This window comes from Tripterygium wilfordii, chromosome 20 (genome assembly GCF_013401445.1).
Source record: "Tripterygium wilfordii isolate XIE 37 chromosome 20, ASM1340144v1, whole genome shotgun sequence".
In the NCBI taxonomy this organism is placed as follows: domain Eukaryota; kingdom Viridiplantae; phylum Streptophyta; class Magnoliopsida; order Celastrales; family Celastraceae; genus Tripterygium; species Tripterygium wilfordii.
In genome coordinates, this window is record NC_052251.1 from 2,440,538 (window position 1) to 2,467,772 (window position 27,235).

Sequence of the window (27,235 nt, forward strand, 5' to 3'; positions counted from 1 at the left end):
ATGCTTGTATTGAATGTATCCTGCACCAAATAATCAAAAGTATCAATGGAAAAACAAGATTGATCATCACAAGGATACCTCATTGCTTCGAAAATTCTAAAGCCAATTTTTTCTCCTTGAATTTCCATGGACAAGGTTCCTTCATAGACATCAATCTTGGTACACGCAGTTCTCATGAAGGGCCGGCCAAGTATGAGGGGTAAGGAGACCGGCATAACAGCTTCTTCCATCTCCAACACAAAGAAGTCGGCCGGAAAGATCAATTCATTCACACGTACCAAAACATCTTCCAACAAACCTCTTGGTCGTCTAAGTGATCTATCCGCGAGTTGAATAGCCACACTAGTCTCTTGAAGCTCACCTAGATCAAGTGCTTCATAAACAGAAAAATGCATTAAATTTATAGAAGCACCTAAATCAAGTAAGGCTTTTTCAAACCTTTTTTCACCGATGGTACACGGTATGGTAAAGCTTTCATGGTCTTTCAATTTGGGAGGTAGTTTACGTTGGAGCACAGCTGACACCTCCTCACTTAGAGCTACTGTTTCATGTTCTTCAAATCTCCTCTTGTTAGTGCAAAGCTCCTTAAGAAATTTCGCATACTTGGGAATCTGTTTTATAGCATCCAAGAGAGGAATGTTTACTTGGACCTTACGAAAGGTATCCAAGATATCTTTTTCGTGTTGCTCCTTCTTGGTTTTCATGAACCTGCGAGGGAAAGGAATGGGCACAGTATACGAATTTGAAGCATTGGTTACCTGATGGTCGGTTGTTTGCTTCTCCTCAATATTTTTTTCCATCTCCTTTTGCCCAAGAATTGTGTCCCTTTTGTCCTCCTCCTCTACCACATCATTCTTTCCTTTGTTATTCAACATTGGTTTGTCCATAACGTGCTTTCCACTCCTCAAAGTCACAGCTGCTGCTTGTTCAGGGTTTACTCCTTTAGGATTAATTTCGGTTTGGCTAGGGAGTTTACCCGGTTCCCTTTGAGAAAGAACAGTCACAACTTGACTCATTTGTCTCTCAAGGTTCTCTATAGCCTTATCTTGCTTTTGGAAACGACTATCCGCTTTCTGTATAAAGGAATTAGTGCTATCAACCATAGTCATAACCAAATCTTCAAGTGACTTACCAGGTGCACGTTGCAAAAGTGCTGGAGGATTCATAGCTCGAGCTATCTGTCCTTGGCTCGAGCCTTGAGGTGCAGTAATTGCTTGTTGGACATTGTCATTGTTACTCCATCTTAAGTTTGGATGGTCATGCCAACCCGGATTATAAGTATTTGAGTAAGGGTTATACCTTGACCTTTGTGCCGCATAGTTAGCTTGCTCCAGCTCTGTAGAATACATGTGACAAGTTTCAGTTGTATGATCAATATTGAAACATTTAGCACATACCTCACTTTGAGTAGCTTGTCTTATTGGGAGTATGGTCTTCATTAGCATGTCTAATTTATTTTCAATAGCTGTTATTTGTGAGGAAGATCCATCTCGAACATTTACTTCATAAACACTCCTACTCCTTGATCCTTGCCTTCCTCCAGTAGAGAATTGCTGAGAATTTTCACTTAAAGTCTCGAATATTTGAAAAGCCTCTTTACTTGTTTTATTCATGAAAGCTCCCCCACATGCTGAGTCCACTAAGACTTTGTTGGCATCGTTCAAGCCTTCATAAAAGGATTGAGCTTGGTCATCTTTGGAAAAACCATGATGAGGACACTTGCGAAGCAACTCATTGAAATGCACCCATGCTTCATGAAAAGAATCTCCATCTTTCTGCTGGAAGGCATTTATCTCCTTTCTCAATTGCCTTGTTTTCTGAGCAGGGAAATACTTTGTGATGAACTTGGTAGCCAGCTGATTCCATGTGGTAATAGATCCTGCTGGCAAGGAATTTAACCACCACTTAGCATCATCCTTTAGAGAAAAGGGAAAAAGAATTAACATGAGTCCCTCGGCATTTAGGTGTTGGATGTTCTGTGTCCTACACAGATCATAGAATTCCCGAAGGTGCATGTTCGGATCCTCCATCGACTTTCCATAAAAGTGTGGTACAGAATTGATCAATTGAGGAGATATGCTATATGTAGATGCCGCAGTGGGAGTAAAGGCAATGCAAGAAGGCTGAGCTAGATTTGTAGGGACAAAAGAAGCCTTGAGTGGTTTCTCCTATTCAGCCATTGCGTTATCCTCAAAAATATGCTGCTCTTCCTCTTCGTCCGAACTAGATCGTGGCAATGGTGGTAGTGACTGAGAGGATGTGGATTCCGTAATTCGGCGTTGGGCTGCTTCTTTACGGTGTAGACGAGCAGTGCGTTCAATCTCTGGATTGTAAACAATGTCCTTTCCTTGAGTACTTCGAGTGTGCATACACTGAAAAGAGAAACAAAAAGAAAATCAATTTGCAATTAAATAAAACAATCCCCGGCGACACGGCGCCAAAAATTGTTCAGCTATTTTCGAACAACAAAATAGGTGCTGAAAAATAACTCAATTTAATCATTGCAACTAAAAAAAAGGTTGTTGAGTATAGTGAGAAGCAAGGATATCTCCCGCAGAGGATTGGAATGTAATTGCAAGTCAAATCTAATTGTGATTCGAGCTAAACAGTATTGTGACTCGAGCTACACGACTAACTTAGAATAATCAATAAGAAGTAGGAAACGTTTTTGATTCTTATACGAGAAAGAGTCAAGGGAAAGCTATCCACCACTAACAATCATGTACTGCTGCAATCTTCAACTGTAATTCTTGATTCACGAATGATGATGTTTAAGATAAAACAATGGCGTGTCGATTTTACCAAATTGCTCTCTCTTAATTAGTATGTCAAGTGCATGGCATGTACTCCTTAACTTAGTTCTTAAGATGCAATCTAGAATGACATGTTCATAGATTCAACACTCAAGAATCATTAAGCACAAAGAAAGCAAACATCACTAAATTCACAAGATGTGGCATGCATCTTACATAACCTAGAAATCAATTCACATGAATATGAGCTATCTTATTCATTGGCTACTTGAGACTTTATGAAGATATGGGCGATCAATCATATTGTCCTAGCAATAGAATTCTAAGACATGCATCTAAGCGTGCACTCAAAGAAACATATCTCAGATTTCATCAACAAGTAATATAGTGAAAAGATTTTCATTCGATATCAAGAAATAAGATTAAAGATTAACGAATCATCAATACAATCATGTTCGGGCTTCAACCAGCCCCTTAACTGAAGGAAAACTAGCCACTCATCATCTGTTTTGAACACTAAAACACATAAGAGAAAGAGACAACCAAGTAGTAGTTCTCCGCTTGCTTGCTGCCGATTTCACCTTCTCTTTGCGTCCTCCGTTCGTTCTTTCCTCCGTCCGTGTGTTCTTCGATGACTTTTACATCCCTTTTATAGTTTCACAATAGGGCACGACTGAGACTTTTGAGACAAAATAGGAATTAAGTCCAATTACCATAGGGAAGTGATTCTCCTAATTGATACAGAACTCGACTTTCGATACACTTCTCCTTATGGAAACTGAACTTAATTGACTGAGAGAGTTGTCATTGACTTCTAACACATGATTCGAGTGCCCCGTAATCTCCCAAGATTTGTTCCGTGTCTTGAGTACCAAGAATAGTAACTTGAGATATCAAATCTTCTAATTTCGTATATAATTTCTGCACTGAACCACTGATGCAACTTGCTCTAGGGAACTCCAAATCACGAACCGTAAAATTCTATGGAAACTAGACTTCTAGATCTTTCCAACGGTATATCACTCGTTGTCCAATTCCTCCTGAGAACGTCCAGTTTATTCCGTGAAATTGATGAATCTGTTTAGGAACCTGACTTGGCTTCAAAATTGTGAACATATTCATCTTTTCTTATTTCACCATATTTTTGCTTCTTTAGCTCTCAATCACCATTAGGGACGTATTCCTTCAAAACTTACACAAAACACATCAAAACAACCAATTTCACAAAGGAAACTAGTGCAAAGTATAGGAATAAGGGATGTAAAATGTGCATAAATATGTGTTATCAATCAACTCTCTGTCTTATAAATTAGATAAACATTCTGCCCCATGTAAATATTTATGTAGTAGTGTTCTGATTTCTTGGAACAAAAATACCATCATTCCTTTAAAGCTACACGTTTAATTTTGATGACGACATCGTTGTTTTTTTAACTTTTCTTTTTGTTAAATGAAATTTCAAAAGGTTTCGACTCTTAAAATACATATTAGATTTATAAAAAATATATATATTCGGAATTAATGCATCAAGCTCTTTCCAATAAGATTCGTTATAGATAGTTTTTACCTGGTTATTCTTAATTCTATTGCTTTTGAAAACAATGGACTTTAAAAATAATGGAGTCTAAACTGTCCTTTTGAAAAACAATGGATTCTGAATTGTACTCTTAAAAAACAATGGATTAATCTACCCTATACCTTCAAAAAACAGTGGAATATGGACTAAAAACAATGGAGTCTGTACTAAAAAAATTTGATTCTTGATTAAAAACAATATATCATGGAGTTACTTTTAAAACATAATGGATTCTGGACTGTGTTTTAGAAAAACAATGAAATCTGAACGAAAAATAATGGATTATGGACCTTATTTTCAAAAACAATGAATTATGGATTGTGCTTTCAAAAAAATAATTAATTATGGAATAAAACAATGGAATTGAGCTTTTCAATTCTAAACCATTGTGTTTTATGTATTCATGAATAAATTTCATTGTTTTTGAAAATAATGGAATAACAGTATAGATTACAAAATTAACCTTTTTGATGTCTAATTTCATTAAAATAAGATATTATAACATATTTACAATTGTTTAAAACAATGGGGTTGAAGTTTCAACTCTGAAAAAGTGTGATTTATCCATTCATGAAGTAATTCCATTGTTTTTGAAAACATTGGAATAATAGTATAGATTATGGAATTGACCTTTTTGAGGTCCAATTTCATTGAAATTAGATATTAAAACATATTTGTGACTGGTTAAAACAATGGAATTGAGGTTTAAACTCTGAACCAGAGTGTTTAATCCATTCATGAAGTAACTCCGTTGTTTTTGAAAATAATGGAATTGACCATTTTGAGTTTGTGTCATCACTCAAGCGCTCATTAATGAGGATCAAAGAATAGTGATCGTGGATGGAGACCGGCACATGATGGTGTTTGAGCAGAGTCTTTAGGCAGAGAATAGTGATAGAGAATTTAGGCCAAGTGTAAAAGCCTTCTTTGTGCATGTCCTTCTCCAAAATGGGGAAGGACTATTTATAGATGTTCTTGTAACAAGTGATACGTTATTTTTGATAAAAATAATGTCTTGGACCTTGGGCCCTTGCAAGCCAATTGTTTTGATAGATAAAAGTAGTTTTCAACAAGTGATAAAGTAGACTTATGAAATTTCGTTATGAGCCTCTTAACTCCAAACGGATCAAAAGTTACGGTCACTTTTAGATTTACCGTTAAACCACTAAATCAAACTTCGTTTCTTGACCTTTTAACGCTCCAAACGACGTCCACGTCACTCTTTTGTCCCAAGTTTCATTTCTTTGTTTCACCTTCACCCAAAGAAGTTTTTGCCCCAATTTTCAGTTCTTAGTTTCTCTCTCTTCACCCAAACAAAAATCTCAGAAATTGTTCTCCCCCTTCTTCGTCCCCTCCTCTCAAATTTTCTGGTTCACCAACTCCAACCGTCTGCCCTTCCCATGCTACCTACCACGCACCAGATCCGATACACCGATGACCTCCTCACCTCGAAGGGGTCCTTCTCCAACACCACAGTGACTATCGGAGAAAGCTTTCGAAATCATTACATCTTCTCCTCAATCAATTTGCTGCAGCATAATTTATTACAAATAAAATTAACATTAAATCCTAGAAGACTTAATAATTCTATGGTATGAGCCCGCAATTGGAAATAGAAAATAAATGAAGATTTGGCAATTCGAGGAGCCAATGCCTCCAAAGCTCTCAATAATTTGCTGATAAAAGATGCCTCCCTTTCATTCCATAACTGCATAGTATATATACATGAAAGCAACAACTGAATTCCCAAAAGAAAAGCCACGTACAACTGAACGTCCAAGACACGCTGCACTATAGGCTGACCCATCCCACTATTAACAGAAACTACCACTAAATAAAACATCATTAAGAGATTTAAACAATAAACATCACACGTGCACATAACAAAGCCCCTCCCTTTAAAAGACCTTGCCCTCAAGGTCGGGAAATTTCCGACGAAGTTCATCCAAGTCTTCCCAAGTGGCATCCTCAGCTGCAGCTCCCTTCCAGCGGATCAACAATTCTGCTCCAGCTCGGTTTCCCTTCTTTTTAAGCCGCCTTGACAAAACCTGTTCTGGTTCTAGGGAAAGGAACCCTTCAGCCATGATGGGTGGAAAGTTAGGGATTGGTTCAATATGAGTTCCCAGTGTTTTCTTGAGACAAGAAACATGAAAGATAGGGTAAATCTATGACTCGATCGGAAGATTTAGCTTGTATGCGACTTTACCGACACTTTTAACCACTTGGAAGGGGCCATAAAATTTTGGGGATAACTTCAAATTTCTTCTGAGTGCCACGGTCATTTGTCGATAGGGTCTCAATCTCAGGTACACCCAATCCCCAATTTTGAATTCTCTCTCTGTTCTTCGCTTGTCTGCATACCATTTCATTTTAGCTTGGGCTTCTTGAAGATTCTCTCGTACCAGAGTCAAGATAAAGTCACGGCTTTTCATTTCTTCTTCGACAGCTTGTACCATAGTGGAGCCTGGCTCATAAGGCATGAGACGAGGTGGTGGGTAGCCGTAGACTACTTCGAATGGGCTGAGTTTGGTAGATGTGTGTGTGGAAGTATTGTAAGACCACTTTGCTAAGGGAAGCCATCTTGCCCAATCCTTTGGATGATCCCCTGAAAAGCATCTAAGGTAACATTCCAATCCCTTGTTCATAACTTCTGTCTGGCCATCCGTTTGAGGGTGATAGGCTGAGCTTATGAGTAATTCAGTTCCACTAATCCGAAATATTTCTTTCCAAAAGTGACTTGTGAACACTGGGTCTCGATCACTGACTATTGATTGCGGCATACTGTGCAGCTTAAAGATGTTATCTATGAATAATCTGGCTATACTAGTAGCAGTGTAAGGGTGAGCCAGGGAAAGAAAATGGGCATACTTGCTGAATCTGTCCACTATGACCATGATAACATTGTGGCCTCTAGAAGGTGGGAGTCCCTCAATGAAGTCCATGCTAATGTCTATCCAAGCTCTATGTGGAATTGGCAGAGGTTGGAGAAGCCCTACTGGGTGTAAGTTCTCAGCCTTATTGCGTTGGCATACACTGCATTCCCTGATGAAGGTTCTGATATCTCTGTGCATCCCAGACCAGTAAAACTCTCTCTTGACCCTTGAATGTGTTTTCTGTGATCCCATATGACCACCTAACGGGTTGTTGTGGAACTGTTGCAGGACTTGCTGTTGAAATGGTACCAAGGTTCCCAAGTGCAATCAACCTTTATAAAATAGCAAACCATCACAAAAGCGGTACTTGTTTTGGTCAAGGGCCCCCTGATGGTAGTTGCCAATTAGCTCTTGCAACTTAGGATCTTGTGGATATGCTTGACGAAGCTCATTCACCCAATTAGCTTGAACTGCACTGATAGCCTTTACTTCCATGCTTCTAACAACTTCGTTGTCCGGTGCTACTGGTAAACTAGAATCTCCATCTTTAGAAGGTAATCTTGATAGTGCATCGGCTACCTTATTCTCCCTTCCACACTTGTACTCCACTGTGAAATCAAAACCCAAAAGCTTAGAAATCCACCTCTGTTGAGCCGGAGTGCCCACCCTTTGTTCTAGTAGATATTTGAGAGCCTGTTGGTCTGTCTTCACTTTATATTGGTGTCCCAGTAAATAGTGCCTCCACTTCCGTACAGCCACGACCAAAGCTAACAATTCTTTCTCATAAGTTGATAAGAATAAGCTTTTTCCCTTCAGTGCTTGGCTAAGAAAGGCCAATGGTCTCCCTTCTTGCATGAGTACTGCTCCTAATCCTCCACCAGAAGCATCACACTCAATTATGAACTCCTTAGAAAAATCAGGTAAGACCAAAACTGGAGGTTCCACCATTGCTGCCTTGAGTGCATTGAAGGCCTTAGTAGCTTCTTCGGTCCAACAAAAGGTATTCTTTTTTAGTAGAGAAGTTAAAGGTGCTGCAATCACTCCATATCCCTTCACAAATTTTCTGTAATAGCCAGTGAGGCCCAAGAATCCCCTCAAAGCTTTAGGATTCTTAAGAATAGGCCAATATAACATGGCTGAGATTTTCTTAGGATCTGCTCTAACCCCTTCTCTTGAGATCAAGTGACAAAGGTACTCAACCTGTTGGCTGCCAAACGTGCATTTAGTAAGCTTGGCATAAAATTGGTGGTGTTTTAGAGTCTCCAGAACATTCCTCAAATGCTGCAAATGGTCTCCCAAGGTCTTGCTATACACAAGAATGTCATCAAAAAATACAAGCACAAAACTTTCTAAGATATGGTCGAAAAATTTCATTCATCAGCCCTTGAAAGGTCGATGGTGCATTGGTAAGCCCAAAAGGCATTACCAAGAATTCATAGTGCCTATTGTGAGTACGAAAGGCAGTTTTAGGCACATCTTCAGGTCTCATCCTTATTTGATGGTACCCCGACCTTAAGTCTAGTTTGGAAAACACTTCAGCACCATGTAACTCATCAAGTAACTCATCAATGTTAGGTATGGGATACTTATCTTTGATTGTTTCTTTGTTCAAAGCACGGTAATCCACACAAAGCCGCCAGCTTCCACCTGCCTTCCTCACCAACAGTACTGGAGACGAATATGGGCTTTGACTGGGTTGAATGAACCCAGTTTGCAGCATTTCTCGAACCAGCTTCTCAATCTCCTCCTTCTGGTAGTACGGGTACCGATAAGGCCTTACACAAATAGGTTTAGCTTCTCCTTGCAGCTTAATTCCATGATCATGACTCCGGGGTGGGGGTAAACCCGTTGGTTCCACAAACACTTCTTGAAATTCCTTTAAGATTGCTTGTATGGCTTGAGCAGTTGGAATCTGATCTGTGGAATTTTTTTACCTCCATCAACTGCAACCACACCCCTTTTCCTTCCCTTCTGGTCAACTTTTTGATTTTATAATCTTCCTCGAGAATAACTTCTGATGGCTTCATTCCCTGCAACTTAACTTGCTATCCATTGAGTGTAAATTTCATAATGAGATCTGAAAAATTCCATTGAATGGTCCCCAAGCTACGCAACCAATCCACTCCCAATACAATGTCACATCCCCCCAAAGTCAAAATATGGAGACTTGCTAGAAATTGACAATTATCCAACTTAAGAGGAACTGTCTGACAAATACCTTGGCAAGGAAGTGTATCTCCATTAGCAACTTGGACAGTCATGTTGTTTCCTTCCACTGGCAGGCTGGCCTTCCTTGCTGCATCTGGATCGATAAAGCTATGTGTACTCCCTGTATCCACTAGGATAATAACTACATGTCGATTCAATTTCCCCATCAACCTCATGGTTTTAGGGGATGGAGCTCCAGCTATGGCATGTAATGAAATGCCTAATAATTCTCCTTGTTCATCAACAATAACAGGTTCTTCAGGCTGTATGGTGGCTGCAACATCTTCTTCTGCTTGCTCCTCTTGATTAACCTCCATTCCTTCCAGCAAATAAATCTTAGGACGATTGCACCTATGTCCCGGTTGGTACTTCTCATCGCAATAACATAATCCCTTCTCTCTCCTTTCTTGCATCTGATTTGGTGTAATTCTTTTGATAGGAACTGCTGGTTTTCGAGGTGGGAAGTTGTTGTTTTTGTGTGGTAGCGGTGGTGTAGGTAATCTCAAAACAGGATTAGGGGTAGGGAGCGGCGTTGCGGGTGGTTTGGGTGGTGGATTATAGGTTGTAAGGTGGGAAGTTGTGGTTCGGTAGCCTTTATCCCTTCTCCGAATCTCCTCTTCTTGTAATCTAGCCAGACCAAAGGCAGCTGAGAGTGTAGTAGGTTGGAACATAGTAACAGATCATCCTTTAGCCCGCTCACAAAAGTACTAATGCGAAACTCCTCGCTGAGACCTGAGATCTTATTGGACAAAATCTCAAATTGTGTTTGATATTCCTTCACGCTGCCAGTTTGCCTTAGTTTAGTAAAAGCTCCCACGGGGTCTTCATAGGCCGAAGGCCCAAATCGAATCTTAAGTGCCACCAGAAATTCATCCCAAGTATGCACTGGACTAGATTCCATCAACCAGTTATACCATGATAAAGCTTTTTCCTCCATGTGAAATGAAGCAATTTGCAACTTCTGGTTCTCTGGTGTTTGCCAATATGAGAAGAATTGTTGTGCCTTGAGGATCCATTAAGTGGGGTCAGAGCCATTATAGTGTGGAAACTCCAAGCGAATAGTGCGAGCTTGAATTCCTCCTTGTCCTTCAAACAGTGGATTTGCATTTATCTTCATATTATCGCCTCCTGCAGATCCTTCTCCAGATTGAAACTTTGAAGATTGTTGAGCCAAGTTGTCATAACTAACTACCAAATTGCTTATCTGCTGCAACACATTCTCCATCAAAGTTCTCTGTTTATCTTGCTCCTCCTTCAAGGAATTTGACTCCCCACGCAAGGTAGCCACAGCTTCAGCTAATTGAGCATAACGAGTGCCTTCAGCCATGTCTCAGGAACGCGGCTTCGATACCACTTGGTATGAGCCCGCAATTGGAAATAGAAAATAAATGAAGATTTGGCAATTCGAGGAGCCAATGCCTCCAAAGCTCTCAATAATTTGCTGATAAAAGATGCCTCCTTTCATTCCATAACTGCATAGTATATATACATGAAAGCAACAACTGAATTCCCAAAAGAAAAGCCACGTACAACTGAACGTCCAAGACACGCTGCACTATAGGCTGACCCATCCCACTATTAACAGAAACTACCACTAAATAAAACATCATTAAGAGATTTAAACAATAAACATCACACGTGCACATAACATTCTATCATCAAAAGTATTTATTGCCAAATTAACAATTCTTTCATCTGCTTACATGAAGGAACATACACAACAACAAAAAAAATAAAAAAATACCAAACTCATAATCAGGACCGTTGATCAATAGAGGTAGTATAAGATTCATCACCAGTCTTATGAGGAGATTTTCTATAATTTGAAGTGAAAGTTAAGCAAGATTTGATCAAGTGGTGGAGGCACATAATATGGTAAATTCTCTGACACAGGGGGAGGGTGAAGACCCTGAAGGAGTCAGCGGCGTTTTGGTGGTATTTGTCCCGGATCCGGTGGGTGATGGGTAGAAGGAGCAAGGGAAGACATCATCGGTGAACCTAAATCTTAAGGGAAGAAGAGGAGGGGGAGAATAATTTTGGAGACATGTTTAGTTGGTTGAAGAGAGAGAAACGAAGTGCAAATTGGGGAAAAAAGTTGAACCGTTGAATTAATCCAATGGTTCAGATCTGGTACTGGTTTGATTGCTCTATAATTTGTTGTCGGCTAAAATATTATATATGTCATTAGACTATCACTTTTTTTTTATTGTATCCTTAAGCTTTTTTTTCTCTTTATTCTATCATCGAATTATTCTAATGCTCACACCTATCATTTCCTCCCCTCCTCTCTCTCTCTCAATTTTTCCCCATTACATGACAACATGTGTATATAGACTAAATTAGGTTCAGATTGATGATGTAGCACATAGCTTTGCAATTGATAATAATGGAGGTTGAGATAGTATCCAGAGAATGCATCAAACCTTCTCCAACAACTCATCATCTCAAAACCCATAAAGTCTCTCTCCTTGATCAACTTGTCCCCTCCACATACGTTCCCATGATTCTCTTTTATCCACCAAACCAAGCATGCATCTCTGAAACATCGCAAGTGTTGAAACAATCTCTTTCACAGATACTGAATCTTTACTACCCTCTCGCCGGAAAGGCTTTGGACGATCGTTCCTTTGACTGCAATGATGAAGGCGCTTTCTATATCAATGCCAGAATCAATTGCAATTTATGTGACTATCTCAAACACCCCCACTATCTCAGCATTCCCCAAATTTTTGCTAGATTAGATTATTTACGGAGAAATAACTAGCGGAGATCATGTTCTAATGATTCAAGAAACTCTGTTTTCTTGTGGTGGCATTGTAGTTGGTGTTGTGGCTTCGCACAAGATTTTTGATGGAACTGCTCTTTGTGCGTTCATGAAAACTTGGGCTACTATTGCTCGAGATTCAATTGAAGGAGCTCTGGCTCCAGATTTTAGTGCCTCATCAATATTCCCCCAAAACCATTCATTCCCAGAAGATCTAACCACTTCAGCTTTGGCAAGTGTCTTGTATAAAAATAACATGTCTGTTACAAAGAGGTTTGTGTTTGATGGATCAATCTTGAGCAATCTCAAAGCCAAAGCAGCAAGCTCAATTGTGCCCAACCCGACTCGCGTAGAGGTTGCCTCTGCATTCATTGTTAAATGCATGATGTCTGCATGGAAGAAGGTAAAACCATGTATCCAAAAATCAGTTTTGGTGGCAAATTTAGTGAATATGCGACGAAGGGCTGTCCCACAATTCCCTGAAAATTCTCTGGGGAACTTTTTGATGATAGCGCTCATGATGTCAGAACCAGAGGGTGAGGGAATAGAGTTGTGCGATTTCGTCCGCCAGATGAGGGAAGCTGTTAAGGCAATCAACGGTGACATTGTGCAGAACTTTGAAGGAGATGAAGGATTGGGAAATCTTTGTGGGGCCATGAAAGTGATTCGTGAATTATCTTTGAAGTCTGTATCCGAAGGAATGGCTCTTGTCCTGATTAATAGCTGGTGCAACCTTGGGGTTTATGAAGTCGATTACGGGTGGGGAAAGCCTTTATGGGTTCCGTTTGCCGGTGTGGCGGAAGCGGTGGCTGACCGTGCGATCAGTTTTATGGATGCAAGAGATAACAAAGGAGTGGAAGCATGGGTGACACTGGATGAACAATTGATGTCTCTGTTAGAACATGATGAGGAATTACTCTCTTTAGCCTCGGTTGATCCAAGTGCTCTATAAATTGTTTTCGTTTTGTGTTTAATCGCTGATATTCCCTTTTTGTCTCTTTTACTTCTTTGATTGCCTAATCGTTGAATTACACGAACTCTTCAGGATTTCGAAACATAGCCTCGACCTTGGCTCTCTCACTCTGCTGGTGTAACAGCCCGACCCACCACGACCCAATCTCCCCACCAACCACTGGACTTGGCCCATACCAAGCCCAACCTGGCAGTTCCCAACCCTTTCCAGCCCATACTAGAAAAGATTGGGCAATGGTTTAAGGTCTGCAGCGTGTTATATTCTGCACCCAGTGACCTTCCCTGGCCGATGTGGTATTTCATCCAGAACAGTAACCCCCACTACTCGCCCCTCAATAAGCGCGGCACAGAGCATCACAGTCCACCCCCCTCGTGTTATATTCTGCACCCAGTGACCTTCCCTGGCCGATGTGGTATTTCATCAGAGCATCACAGTCCACCCCCCTCGTGTTATATTCTGCACCCAGTGACCTTCCCTGGCCGATGTGGTATTTCATCCAGAACAGTAACCCCCACTACTCGCCCCTCAATGAGCGCGGCACAGAGCATCACAGTCCACCCCCCTTAGGAGCCCACGTCCCCGTGGGTCGAGCCAGACACGGGCACCTCGCCCCGGATAGACGTAGGGGTGAAACCCACATACACACCAAAGTTGGCTTCGATACCAACTGTAACAGCCCGACCCACCACGACCCAATCTCCCCACCAACCACTAGACTTGGCCCATACCAAGCCCAGCCTGGCAGTTCCCAACCCTTTCCAGCCCATACTAGAAAAGATTGGGCAATGGTTTAAGGTCTGCAGCGTGTTATATTCTGCACCCAGTGACCTTCCCTGGCCGATGTGGTATTTCATCCAGAACAGTAACCCCCACTACTCGTCCCTCAATGAGCACGACACAGAGCATCACAGCTGGTCTCCATGTGGTGTCTAGTAGATTGGTATGATTTTTATCAATTCGGTACATAAAATAGCAGGTGATACTTATTCCCAAGATTAGAAATCCGCAAGGATGGAGCCAGCATGTAAGCTGGGGTGATGCAAATCAACCCAATAATCACAATTGAATTGATTAATGACCGGACCTCTATTTTGAGGTCCTAATACTATCTAATTAGGAGGTTCTAGTGTTTATAGTAATTCATTTGTGTTTAAATAAAGTAATTTTACCCTTATACATGTTTCCCGTTGGTTTTGCAGGAAATCGGGCTTAAATGACTGAATTGGGCACCTTTAGAGCTGAAAGAAGAAGCTGGGACTCAGCAGGTGTCCGGACACCTGTCCGGACAGTGTGTCCGGACGCCTCAAGTGCCGTCCGGACACTTTCTTCACAAATTGAGACAGAGGCTTCAAAGTTGATGGAAGCATGAAGTGTCCGGACACCCGTCCGGACACCCGTCCGGACACCTGTCCGGACACCACCGCGGAACTGCAACTTTTCTGCACAACATTTCAAGGGCATTTGGGGTAAATCATGTATATAACCAATGGGGAACGTTTGTATAAGGGCAGTTAGGTATTTTCAATGGTAAAAGGAGGAGAAAACCCTAAGATTTCTTCTTCCTTCACAAAATTCATCTCCTCCAAGTTCTTGCCTCCATTGTTTTCTCTCAACTTCTCTCTCTAAGTTTTTCTTGGTTTTTCGTGATTTTGTTTGTAAACATTGATTTTCATCTATAAAATTGATGTTTATACCCATTATGATGAGTGGCTAAGTTCTCTTTCTAGTTTCTAGTCCCAAACGGTGGGTGCTTGGTTTCAATTACTCAAGGTATGTTCATGGAATTGTAGTTTTGATTTTGCTCTTTTAATTTCGTGGTTGTGTGATTGGATCTATGGAGATGACATATTTGATTGTATCTTTGGATTGTCTAGTCTAGGGATTGCATCTAATGTGTTTGATTGAGAATTGTTAAACCCATTGCATGATTTTCTTAATTAATTGAGTTTTCCATAGCATAGCTATTAATTATGTGTATTGATGATGGAGTTTTGGGTTAATTTAGGAATGTGCATGAGAGAGTTATGGTTAATTGATCTTTGAGTGTGAAACTAGGGTGTTAGCCAAGCCAAGCCCCAAGGGGGAACATTAATCCATAATATTAGGTGCTTATCCCTTTGCGTTCATCGTAGATTAAGAGACCCGATGGCCTACATGTATGAATTGAAGTCTTATATCCCAATTCTCTTTGCATATGCATGATTGATAGTATCACACAATGCATTGTGTATGGTTGTGTGTGTTTGCAATAATACCTTGAGTATGAGAACCGAGTAACCACCGGGACGGACTAGAGACTAGGTTTTTAATTAATTGTTTTAAATCCAATTTGTGCTTACTTTGATTACAAAATCGCTCAAGCTACCGAGTCATTCGGCCCATTTCTTTTACTTGCTTTTATTTGATATTCATTGTGTTTATTAGTGTTAGCTAGTCATTTGCATATCATTCACTTCAAATTTGCATTGCTTCCTCGTGGATCGATACCGGACTCACCGGTTTATTACTTGACGATACCCTACACTTGGGGTAAGTACACACACACTTTGGTGTCGGTCAAGTTTTTGGCGCCGTTGCCGGGGAAGCGAGTGTCAAAGACGGAGTTGGGTGGCTTGTAGATGCTAGCTTTATGCTATTAAACGCCATCAAATAAGGAAGGAGCACGGTCACGCTTCAAGGGTAACTTCGTTCCTCCCTTTTACTTGCTTTCTAGTGTAGTTGATTTAGTGTAGTTGCTGCAAAGAAAAAAAAAAAAAAAAATTTGTGAGGAGAACTTGGCGGATGGGGCTAACTTAGATTCCTGTGGGCGATGGATGCCACCTTGTTTGCTGCTTGGTAGTGATACGTTGTTTGAGAGAGCTTTGCGCATTTTTCTTTCTATCACTACTTGCTACATCTTGGTGTGTAATTGTTCCTGAGGTTGATTGTCATTCTATTCCTATCTTTGCTCCTATTCTTGCTTGACATTGTTCTTGGTTGTTTGTTGATTGAAAAATCTGGTGTTACTTGACTTGGTTGGTTGCCATCTTTCGTGTTATTTGATAGTTTTGTTTGCCATCATGTCTCATCTTAGAGATAGTGTTAGTGGGCATGGGTCTAATAGAGATGGGAGAGGTGGTGACATAAATGCGAGTGATGCGGGGAGTGTACGTGGGGGTGATATCAATCTTGATGCATTACGTCGTCTTTTACAACGTGTGAACATTGATGAATTGATGAATCCGGCGCAAGGGCAAGATGCCCAAAATGTGCCAAATGCCCAAAATTTACCAAATGTTCAAGTTGAGCATGCTTTGCAAAATGCACCTCAACCACTTCAACAAGACAATGCGGCACAAACTGCCCCACAAAATGTCTACCAACCTCCCAATATGCCTCCCGCATATCATATACCTCCCCCATACAATTATGTGCATCCCATGTATTATCCAATGCCACAAGTGCCACAATATGCTCCCTTCGGACAAAATTTACATGCACCTCCTCCTTTGGAGTACATTCATGCCCAAGAGCATCGCACTTTGAGGGAGCTCACGCATCCCGCAAGGCAAACTCAACCTTCTTGCATCATCATGCCACCGAACCAACAAAATGTGAGCCTTAAACCATCAATGTTCCAAATGATTCCCAAATTCCATGGAATGGAATCGGAACGACCATATTCACATGTGCGTGATTTTGAATCGGTGTGTACTACTTTTGGTGATGTTACATGCACACAAGAAATTTTGAGACTCAAACTTTTTCCATTCTCTTTGAAGGATCATGCAAAACAATGGTTTGAGAACTTGCGCCCCCAATCCATTGCGACTTGGGCGGCAATGCAAGAAGAATTTCTCAACAAATATTTTCCTTCCCACCGTACCATTTCTTATCAAACACAAATCATGAATTTTCATTGCAAAGAACATGAAACTTTCTTCCAAGCTTGGGAGAGGTTTAAGGATTTGTTGTTTATGTGTCCTCACCATGGATTTCAAAAATTTCAAATTGTGAATTTCTTCCACAAATCTTTGACTCCATCTTTGAAGAAATTGGTTTCCACTATGACTCAAGGTGATTTTTTGAATAGGGATGCCAATGAGGCATTCACTTTCTTTGATGGGTTGGCGGAGGAATCCCGATCTTGGGAAGCTCCTCCACTAACCCGACATGATGTTATGCCAAGCTCTAGTGGCAAGTTTGTGTTGAATGAAAATGATGATGTGCATGCTAAACTTGCTTTGTTGTCCAAGAAATTGGAGTCCTTAGAGTCAAAAAAGGCCCCTATAAATGTGGTTGGTGTTGATGACCAAGTTGCTTGTACTTTGTGTGAAAGTATGGATCATAGGACGGATGAGTGTAATGCCTTACCGGCTTGTAAGGAAGTCCTATTTGGGCAAGGTTACAATGGGAACAATTCTCAGAACTTTAGGAAGCCATACCCTACCAATCACCAAGGCAACAATTCGTACAATGAGAATTACCCTTGGAGGAATCATCCAAACTTTGGGTGGAGGAATGATGGGAATGTTCAATCTCAATCACTCCCCAATCCACCCCAACAACAATTGCCTCCTTCAAGTGTTGCACAACCACCTCCACAACCTTACATTCCACCTCCTAAGAGGTCTCTTGAAGACACTCTTAATATTTTCATGCAAGCTCAAATAGGGGAGAATCAAAAGGCCACCAAATTCCAAGAACAAACCAACAGGGCCATTGAGGATATTAAGAGTCAAATCACTAAGGTCACCCAAGCTCTCACCACATATGAGAAGGGTAAATTCCCAGCTCAACCATACCCCAATCCATCCAAACAAGCCAATTTGCTAGAATCTACTAGTGGGGGGGTGAGTGGACATGAACAAGCCCAATCCATCCTCACTTTGAGGAATGGGCGCATTGTGGATAGACCCATACCAAATGAGAATGTTGATCAAAGTGATGATGTGCAGAATTTTGGTGATAGAGTGGGGAAAAAGGATGAAGGAAATAGTGGAAAGGAAGAGAGTTTGGAGAAAATTGTGCAGGAAAATGATTCACTAGGTGCAAGTGTTCGGACACCTATTTTGGATTGTCCGGACACTTCATCCAGAAATTCAGAAAAATGTGAGAAAATACCAAGAGAAGAGGAGGAGAGTGAGGGGCAATCACATAGGGCAAGGGTAGACACGTCTAAGGATAGAGAGTGTATCCCAAGGCCACCATTTCCTCACCGATTAGGGAAGAAAACCAATGAGGCTCTACACAAAGAGATGTTTGAACTTTTCAAACAAGTGAAAGTGAACATACCTCTTTTAGATGCCATCAAACAAGTTCCCTCGTACGCAAAGTTCCTCAAGGATTTGTGTACCGTGAAACGCAAATTGAATGTGAAGGAAAAGGCTTTTCTTACGGAGCAAGCAAGCTCCATCTTACAAGCCACCACTCCACCTAAATATAAGGATCCTGGTTGCCCTACCATTCCAATAGTCATAGGGAATCATAGGATTGAGCAAGCGTTGTTGGATTTAGGTGCTAGTGTTAATCTCCTTCCATACTCGGTCTATCAACAATTGGGGTTAGGTGAGCTTAAGCCTACAAGAATTACCTTGCAACTAGCCGATAGATCCGTCAAGATTCCTAGAGGAATAGTTGAAGATGTGCTAGTTCAAGTGGATGAATTCTACTTCCCGGTTGACTTTGTGGTTTTAGATACTCAGCCCCTCCCTAGTTTTAGCAAACCAATCTCAGTCCTTCTAGGTAGACCCTTCCTAGCAACTTCAAATGCGTTGATCAATTGTAGGAATGGTGTCATGGTGCTATCTTTTGGGAATATGACCGCGGAGATGAACATTTTTAATGTGTCTAAGCAAATGGGAGAGTTTGAAGACATTAGGGAAGTAGATTGGATCCATTCATATGTTGAGGAGAATTTAGAGAAAACTCTTGCTAGGGATTCGGTGGAAAGTGTGCTAGCTTTGAGTGAAAAAGGTAGTCAATTTTTAGTTGAGGAAGAAGAAATTAATGAGGTTTTGGAGTCTTTAGCTATCCATAGCATAGGACGATTCAACCCACCCATTGAGGAATTAGAACCTTCCAAGACTAAGCTTGAATCATCTCTAGAGCATCCACCAATACCGGAAAGGAAACCCTTACCAAGTGAGCTGAAATATGTGTTTTTGGGAGAGAATGAGTCATACCCCGTTGTGATATCTTCCCTACTTACTTCTTCCCAAGAAGAGAAACTTATGCAAGTGTTGCAAAGGTATAGAAGGGCAATAGGTTGGACAATTGCTGATTTGAAGGGTATTAGTCCTTTGGTTTGTACTCATAGGATTTACATGGAAGAGGAAGCTAAGCCTATTAGACAAATGCAAAGACGTTTAAATCCGAACATGAAGGAGGTAGTAAGGGGGGAGGTGCTAAAATTGCTTGACGCAGGGATAGTTTATCCCATTGCGGATTCCAAATGGGTATCTCCTACCCAAGTGGTCCCCAAAAAGTCCGGAGTTACGGTAATTAAGAATGACAAGAACGAATTGGTTCCCACTCGAATTCAAACCGGGTGGCGTATGTGCATTGACTACCGTAAACTCAATATGGTTACTCGAAAAGACCATTTCCCCTTACCCTTCCTTGATCAAGTCCTTGAGAGAGTAGCGGGTAGAGCCTATTATTGCTTCCTTGATGGGTATTCTGGATATAATCAAATAGAGATTGCCTTAGAAGACCAGGACAAGACCACATTCACATGTCCATTTGGAACTTTTGCTTATAGACGCATGCCTTTTGGGTTATGCAATGCTCCGGCTACCTTTCAAAGGTGCATGATGAGTATCTTTAGTGACATGGTTGAGAAAATTGTGGAGGTCTTTATGGATGATTTCTCGGTTTATGGAGATACCTATGATCAATGCCTTGCTAATTTGGCAAGTGTGTTAAAAAGATGTGAGGAGAGCCAATTGGTTCTCAATTGGGAAAAGTGTCATTTCATGGTGACACATGGAATTGTATTGGGACACATTGTGTCATCCAAAGGGATAGAGGTTGACAAAGCAAAAATTGAATTAATTCAAAAATTACCTCCCCCTACATGTGTTAAAGATGTGAGATCTTTTTTGGGTCATGCGGGTTTCTATAGAAGGTTCATTAATTCTTTTAGTGCCATTGCCAAACCTTTAAGTAACTTGCTTGCTCAAGATGTCTCTTTTGAATGGACACCACAATGTCAAAAAGCCTTTGATGATTTGAAAGGTGCCCTAACCACCGCACCCATTATGCAAACTCCCGATTGGAGTATGCCCTTTGAACTCATGTGTGATGCAAGTGATGTGGCGGTTGGGGCGGTCCTAGGACAAAGAAGAGAAAAAAATGCTCATGTTATATACTATGCTAGTAAGACTTTGAATGATGCTCAAGTGAATTATACCACCACTGAAAAGGAATTACTAGCTATAGTCTTTGCTTTGGACAAGTTTAGATCTTATTTGGTTGGCTCGAAAGTCATCATCTTTACCGACCATGCGGCTTTGAAGTATTTACTTTCAAAAGTGAATGCCAAGCCTAGGTTGTTAAGATGGATTCTCTTACTTCAAGAATTTGACCTTGAAATTAAAGATAAGAAAGGAGTGGAGAATGTAGTAGCCGACCATTTATCTAGACTTCCCGGACAAAATTTGATTTCACATGGCATACCCATCAATGAACATTTCCCGGATGAACAACTCTTCCTCACCAATGCCATCTCTTTCAAATTGACTCCATGGTATGCGGACATCGCCAACTTTTTGGTGTCCGGAAAAATGCCATCTCATTGGAGCAAGATTGATAGATCCAAATTTCTTCGCAATGTGCGAAACTTCTTTTGGGATGACCCATATTTGTTCAAGTATTGTTCCGATCAAGTGATTAGGAGGTGCATCCCCAATAATGAATTTGAAAGTGTCATGGCCTTTTGCCATAAATATGCTTGTGGAGGCCATTTTTCCTCCAAAAAGACCGCGGCCAAAATTCTTCAAAGTGGCTTATATTGGCCTTCTTTGCACAAAGATGTCCATGCTTATTGCCTATCTTGTGACAATTGCCAAAGGTTAGGTAATTTGGGAAAACGTGAGATGATGCCCCTCCAACCTATTAATATCTTGGAAATTTTTGATTGTTGGGCCATTGATTTCATGGGACCCTTCCCTAATTCATTTGGTTATTTGTATATCTTGGTTGGTGTGGATTATGTGTCCAAGTGGGTAGAAGCCATCCCTTCTCGAACAAATGATCACCAAGTTGTGATAAAATTCTTAAAAGAGAACATCTTCTCAAGATTTGGGATGCCTCGAGCCATCATAAGTGATGGTGGGTCTCACTTTTGCAATGCCCCGGTTAGAACTTTGATGAAACGATATGACATTTTGCATAAAGTTGGTACCCCATATCATCCACAAACAAGTGGCCAAGCGGAATTGGCAAATAGGGAGATTAAACGTATTCTTGAAAAAACGGTTGGTCCCAATAGAAAAGATTGGTCTTCAAAATTGATTGATGCTTTGTGGGCTTACCGTACCGCATATAAGACTGCCCTTGGAATGTCCCCTTATAGACTTGTCTATGGCAAGGCTTGCCACTTGCCGGTGGAATTGGAGCACAAGGCCTATTGGGCCATTCGCACTTTGAATGACTCCACCGATCAAGTTGGGGGGCATCGCAAACTCCAAATCCAAGAGATTGAGGAGTTGAGGAATGATGCTTTCGAAAATGCCAAAATTGCTAAGCTCAAAATGAAAAGATACCATGACAAGCACATTGTGAGGAAAGTTTTTCATGAGGGACAAAAGGTTCTTTTATACAACTCCCGGTTACACTTGTTTCCCGGGAAGTTACGTACCAAATGGACCGGACCTTTTATTGTCCGCAAGGTTTCCCCATATGGAAGCATTGACATTGATGATCCTAGGAGTGGAAAAACTTTTAAGGTTAATGGCCAACGATTGAAACCATACTTGGAAAATTTTAATGAATTGGCCGAAGAATGGGACCTTGTGGATCCCACCCCTTCCTAGTGTGCGTGAAAAGAGCTCTCTTGTAAATATGTAGTGTTAGATTATTTTTCATTCATTTTTGGTGTGTTTTTGTATGTTCACAATGCATTTTACAATTTGTTCTTGCCTTGTTTATCATGCTTGACATTGAGGACAATGTCTCATTTAAGTTGGGGGGTGAGAGAATTGTGAATTCATTGTGAAACTTGCTTTATTTTGGTGTGTTTTTGTGAATATTTAAAAAAAAAAAAAATAAAAAAAAAATAAAAAATAAAAAATAAAAAATCTTGTTGTGTCATGCTTGGATAGTGTGGTTGGTATTAACTTTTTCAGGATACGCTTCGTTTCTCACGATTCCGATCACTTTTGAAGAGTATGGTATGATTTCCTACCCTCTATCCTATTGTGTTGTGCTTTGTTGTTCATACATGCCAAATGGACTTTAGGAAGGGAAGGGTAGATGCTTTTGGGATTCACTACCAATTTCAATGTTAATTTCTTATTCTTGTTCGAACGTGCAAGTGTAGAGTAGGTTTCTTGATTTCTTTTGTGAAGTCGAAGCATGTGATTGAGTAGGATGACTATGATCAATCTTTCTTGGGATGATTGGGACCTAGTTTGATATCAAAACTGTGATTAAGTGGGCATCTTGGCATTGAAGCAATTGTATGACTGCGTTTTTGGATCCTTTTGTCTGAAAATAGAATTACCTTTTTACCCTTCTCATTCTTTTGAGCCATTCTTCGTGATATATATGGGGTTTTTGGGTGATTCTTTTCACCAATTATTCATTTGACATCTTATAAGCGTGTTCTTCAATAGCTTTGCATTCATTACATTTGATTACTGAGAAGTGTGATTTTTGTATGTGCCACTTGCTTATGAACTTAGGATTGATGGATTCATTAGGTTGAGAGATTTGAGCCTAGCCTATTTATTTGTGAGTGATCATAAGCCTATATTTCTTTAAGCCTTTTATTTCACTTACAAGCCTTGTGTGAACCATTTTCCCAAATATTTCCCACCTTTGGTTGCAAGGTTGGGTAGGAGCTTCAAAAATAAGTCGGCAGTGATATTATCCCTCCTTATTCTGAAAAAAAAAAAAAAAAATTTTGAGGGTGGTTGTAGCCATTAAAAAAAAAAAAAAAAAAAAAAAAAAAAAAAAAAAAAAAACCGCATAGAAAAAAATAATCAAAAAGAGGTGTATGCAATAAAGTTAATCCTTTGTGTGTAAAGGATGAGAAGTGTTTGAATTTGTGGTGCAATGGAAGGGGTGACAAAATGAGAATTTAGCTCACATGTTTGAACTTAACCTTGCAACTTGTTACCTAGTTCCAAATTCTTCCTACCTTGTCCCTTAGCCACATTACAAACCATTTAACCTTTTGATGAATTTGATTCAAGGTAAGCAAGTGAGTTGGCGGATGCATTAATTGCTCTTGTAGGTGATTTCTTTCTCAAAGCTATGCCCATCCAAATTATCTTTTATAAACACATATATTTAATTCAATTGTGTAAGTCATTTACTTAGCACAATGTTTTTATGTTTTTGTGTACATTTGGGATTGGGGATTTATGAACACCAAAAGGTTCCGTAACAAGGTTTTACTTGTGTGAATGTATTGAGTTGTCTTGCTTGATTGCACTTATATTTTTCATAGTATAAAAATGTTCTTAGTCATCTTTGAGGGGATTTGAGATTGATTTTCTAAAGATTTTGCATGCCTTCAACTAGCGGGGAAATTGGGGGATTAGCTCTATTTCTTGCATGTAAGAACTTAAGAATCATTTATGGTGCTTTCAAAGTAATAGTGGATCCCTTGGCAAGTGTTTGTGGGTATCGCTCTGATAAGCCCTCACGAGACTACAACTCGTCCACTAGGGTGACCTAGGGGTTTAAAGGCTTGTTGCATATGCTAAATGCAACCGTGATGCCTACGTCAGTGAGTTAGGATTTTATTTTTAGAAGTGTTTGCATTGCTAGGGACTAACAACGTCTAAGTTGGGGGGTGTGACCGGACCTCTATTTTGAGGTCCTAATACTATCTAATTAGGAGGTTCTAGTGTTTATAGTAATTCATTTGTGTTTAAATAAAGTAATTTTACCCTTATACATGTTTCCCGTTGGTTTTGCAGGAAATCGGGCTTAAATGACTGAATTGGGCACCTTTAGAGCTGAAAGAAGAAGCTGGGACTCAGCAGGTGTCCGGACACCTGTCCGGACAGTGTGTCCGGACGCCTCAAGTGCCGTCCGGACACTTTCTTCACAAATTGAGACAGAGGCTTCAAAGTTGATGGAAGCATGAAGTGTCCGGACACCCGTCCGGACACCCGTCCGGACACCTGTCCGGACACCACCGCGGAACTGCAACTTTTCTGCACAACATTTCAAGGGCATTTGGGGTAAATCATGTATATAACCAATGGGGAACGTTTGTATAAGGGCAGTTAGGTATTTTCAATGGTAAAAGGAGGAGAAAACCCTAAGATTTCTTCTTCCTTCACAAAATTCATCTCCTCCAAGTTCTTGCCTCCATTGTTTTCTCTCAACTTCTCTCTCTAAGTTTTTCTTGGTTTTTCGTGATTTTGTTTGTAAACATTGATTTTCATCTATAAAATTGATGTTTATACCCATTATGATGAGTGGCTAAGTTCTCTTTCTAGTTTCTAGTCCCAAACGGTGGGTGCTTGGTTTCAATTACTCAAGGTATGTTCATGGAATTGTAGTTTTGATTTTGCTCTTTTAATTTCGTGGTTGTGTGATTGGATCTATGGAGATGACATATTTGATTGTATCTTTGGATTGTCTAGTCTAGGGATTGCATCTAATGTGTTTGATTGAGAATTGTTAAACCCATTGCATGATTTTCTTAATTAATTGAGTTTTCCATAGCATAGCTATTAATTATGTGTATTGATGATGGAGTTTTGGGTTAATTTAGGAATGTGCATGAGAGAGTTATGGTTAATTGATCTTTGAGTGTGAAACTAGGGTGTTAGCCAAGCCAAGCCCCAAGGGGGAACATTAATCCATAATATTAGGTGCTTATCCCTTTGCGTTCATCGTAGATTAAGAGACCCGATGGCCTACATGTATGAATTGAAGTCTTATATCCCAATTCTCTTTGCATATGCATGATTGATAGTATCACACAATGCATTGTGTATGGTTGTGTGTGTTTGCAATAATACCTTGAGTATGAGAACCGAGTAACCACCGGGACGGACTAGAGACTAGGTTTTTAATTAATTGTTTTAAATCCAATTTGTGCTTACTTTGATTACAAAATCGCTCAAGCTACCGAGTCATTCGGCCCATTTCTTTTACTTGCTTTTATTTGATATTCATTGTGTTTATTAGTGTTAGCTAGTCATTTGCATATCATTCACTTCAAATTTGCATTGCTTCCTCGTGGATCGATACCGGACTCACCGGTTTATTACTTGACGATACCCTACACTTGGGGTAAGTACACACACACTTTGGTGTCGGTCAATTAACACAAAAGATAATAGGACAAATGAGAATCACTCTCTGACACTAAAATCAGCAATCACTCCTCTCACCATTCTTTCTTGTTTCAAATGCAGAATAAGCTACCCTTCATTGGAAAATAAACTAGATTAAATAGGACTAGGTTGGAGAAGATTGTTGCACGTTCTTGGCCTTCACTCATGCCTCTATCAATGCTGATGGATTCAAGCCTCTACTCATAACGGTTCCACAATTCATGCAGCCCAAGTCTAGCCTTTAGTGATTCCCGTATCAATGATATCATAGCTATGTTCACATTGCAGTCTTTAATAATACCATTAAGATTTGTAGCATCACCGAGAATCAAATTTCAAATCACACGTAATTAGAAAGAATCAAATATTAAATCATATATAAAATAATATTTTAAAAAAACATTCGGGGTGGGATAACCAATTTAGGGGATGACAATACTTTTTCACTTTTTTATATCCGTTTAAATCTAATCTAAGGGATTTCGTTGGACCCACAAAAATGAGGGGTCGATTTAATCTAATGCAAAAATTATTTGCTTCGACCCAGCATCACTAAAGGTGTACCAAAATCAATAATAGTTAATTATCACTTCAACATAGCTTCTTTTTTTTTGGTAAGTATTAGACTATTAGGTGGTAGTGTTTAGAGAAATTGTAAATCTGTAAAAAGTGTACATTTTTACTGTAAATTTAAAGAATCTGTTAAAACTATCTGCTGCGAATGGCCTAAGTATCACGTTACATATATTTTTTTTGGTAAGTATCATCTGACATATAGCAAAAACACTCGGGAAAAGAAACTGAAACTTCAGCGCAGATCCATGCATGCAAAGTTGCATGCATTTGTTCTTCTAGTCATACGGGGCATTTGGTTACTAATCCAGTGAGTGTGAGTGTGAGACGAGCTTTAGGCGAGTGTGAGGTGAGTATGATATGAGTGAAAAACATACTCAACTTCAAGCTGATCTTGTGAAGCATTTGTGGAACATCCATAGCAATGCTTAGTAATATTATTGTTTGAAATGTTTTAATGTAACAATTTAATTTTCTAAGTTTTAATGTTATTGATTTCAATTTTTAATATAATTTTATAGTTTTAAAATAATATAAACAAGTAAAAAGAAATTGAAAATTAATATTTTAATGTTGTTAAGGATAACAATATTTAATTGTTATTTTATATCCATAGATCTCAAAGCAAATCTAGTACTATCTGTATTGATTAGCTCTATCTAATTTAATATTTACACTATCTTTCTTCTGCTTTCTGTTTATTGTAACAAAAGCTACGGTGAAAGTGATATAATTAAAAACAATTACGGTAGATCCAGGCACCCCAATAATTCTTTGTAATTTCTTGATATTTATATATATAGGAATTTTTATATAAGGGTCTAATGTAAGGGTGTAAAATAAGGATATATGTTCACACCATTGATTTGAAACATATGGAACCTAAAGCAGTGGACTCTACTTGTCATCTCATTCATCCATACAATTCAAACGTATCCTTTATTTTACACACTTACAATAGATACTTATATGAAAAAACCTCTACGTGTGTGTGCGCGCCCGTGTATGC

The 27,235-nt window shown here is 39.8% G+C and overlaps 1 protein-coding gene, 1 long non-coding RNA gene, 1 other non-coding gene and 1 pseudogene across 3 annotated transcripts; 2 read left to right on the forward strand and 2 right to left on the reverse strand.

Moving 5' to 3' along the window:
* The first annotated feature begins 1,701 nt into the window (after positions 1 to 1,701).
* On the forward strand, positions 1,702 to 1,808 carry LOC119987587. Its single transcript, XR_005465477.1, has one exon. It is a non-coding gene; the product is annotated as a small nucleolar RNA R71 (small nucleolar RNA).
* Positions 1,809 to 6,188: 4,380 nt separating this feature from the next.
* Positions 6,189 to 7,475, forward strand: LOC119986632. Its single transcript, XR_005465302.1, has 3 exons — positions 6,189 to 6,635; positions 6,776 to 6,950; positions 7,119 to 7,475. It is a non-coding gene; the product is annotated as an uncharacterized LOC119986632 (long non-coding RNA).
* A 4,240-nt stretch (positions 7,476 to 11,715) lies between these two features.
* LOC119986689 lies at positions 11,716 to 25,955 on the reverse strand. Its single transcript, XM_038831353.1, has 2 exons — positions 25,750 to 25,955; positions 11,716 to 13,061 (listed from the first exon to the last, which is right to left on the reverse strand). Exon 2 carries the CDS (start codon positions 12,829 to 12,831, stop codon positions 12,196 to 12,198), a length of 636 nt encoding a protein of 211 aa, XP_038687281.1. The 5' UTR covers positions 12,832 to 13,061; positions 25,750 to 25,955; the 3' UTR covers positions 11,716 to 12,195.
* LOC119987581 lies at positions 17,024 to 17,123 on the reverse strand (annotated as a pseudogene).
* Positions 25,956 to 27,235: the final 1,280 nt, after the last annotated feature.

What these genes read in the sequence shown, in the direction of transcription:
- LOC119986689 (XM_038831353.1), bottom strand. Translation starts at nt 12,831, where the DNA reads ATGGCCCCACAAAGATTTCCCAATCCTTCATCTCCTTCAAAGTTCTGC.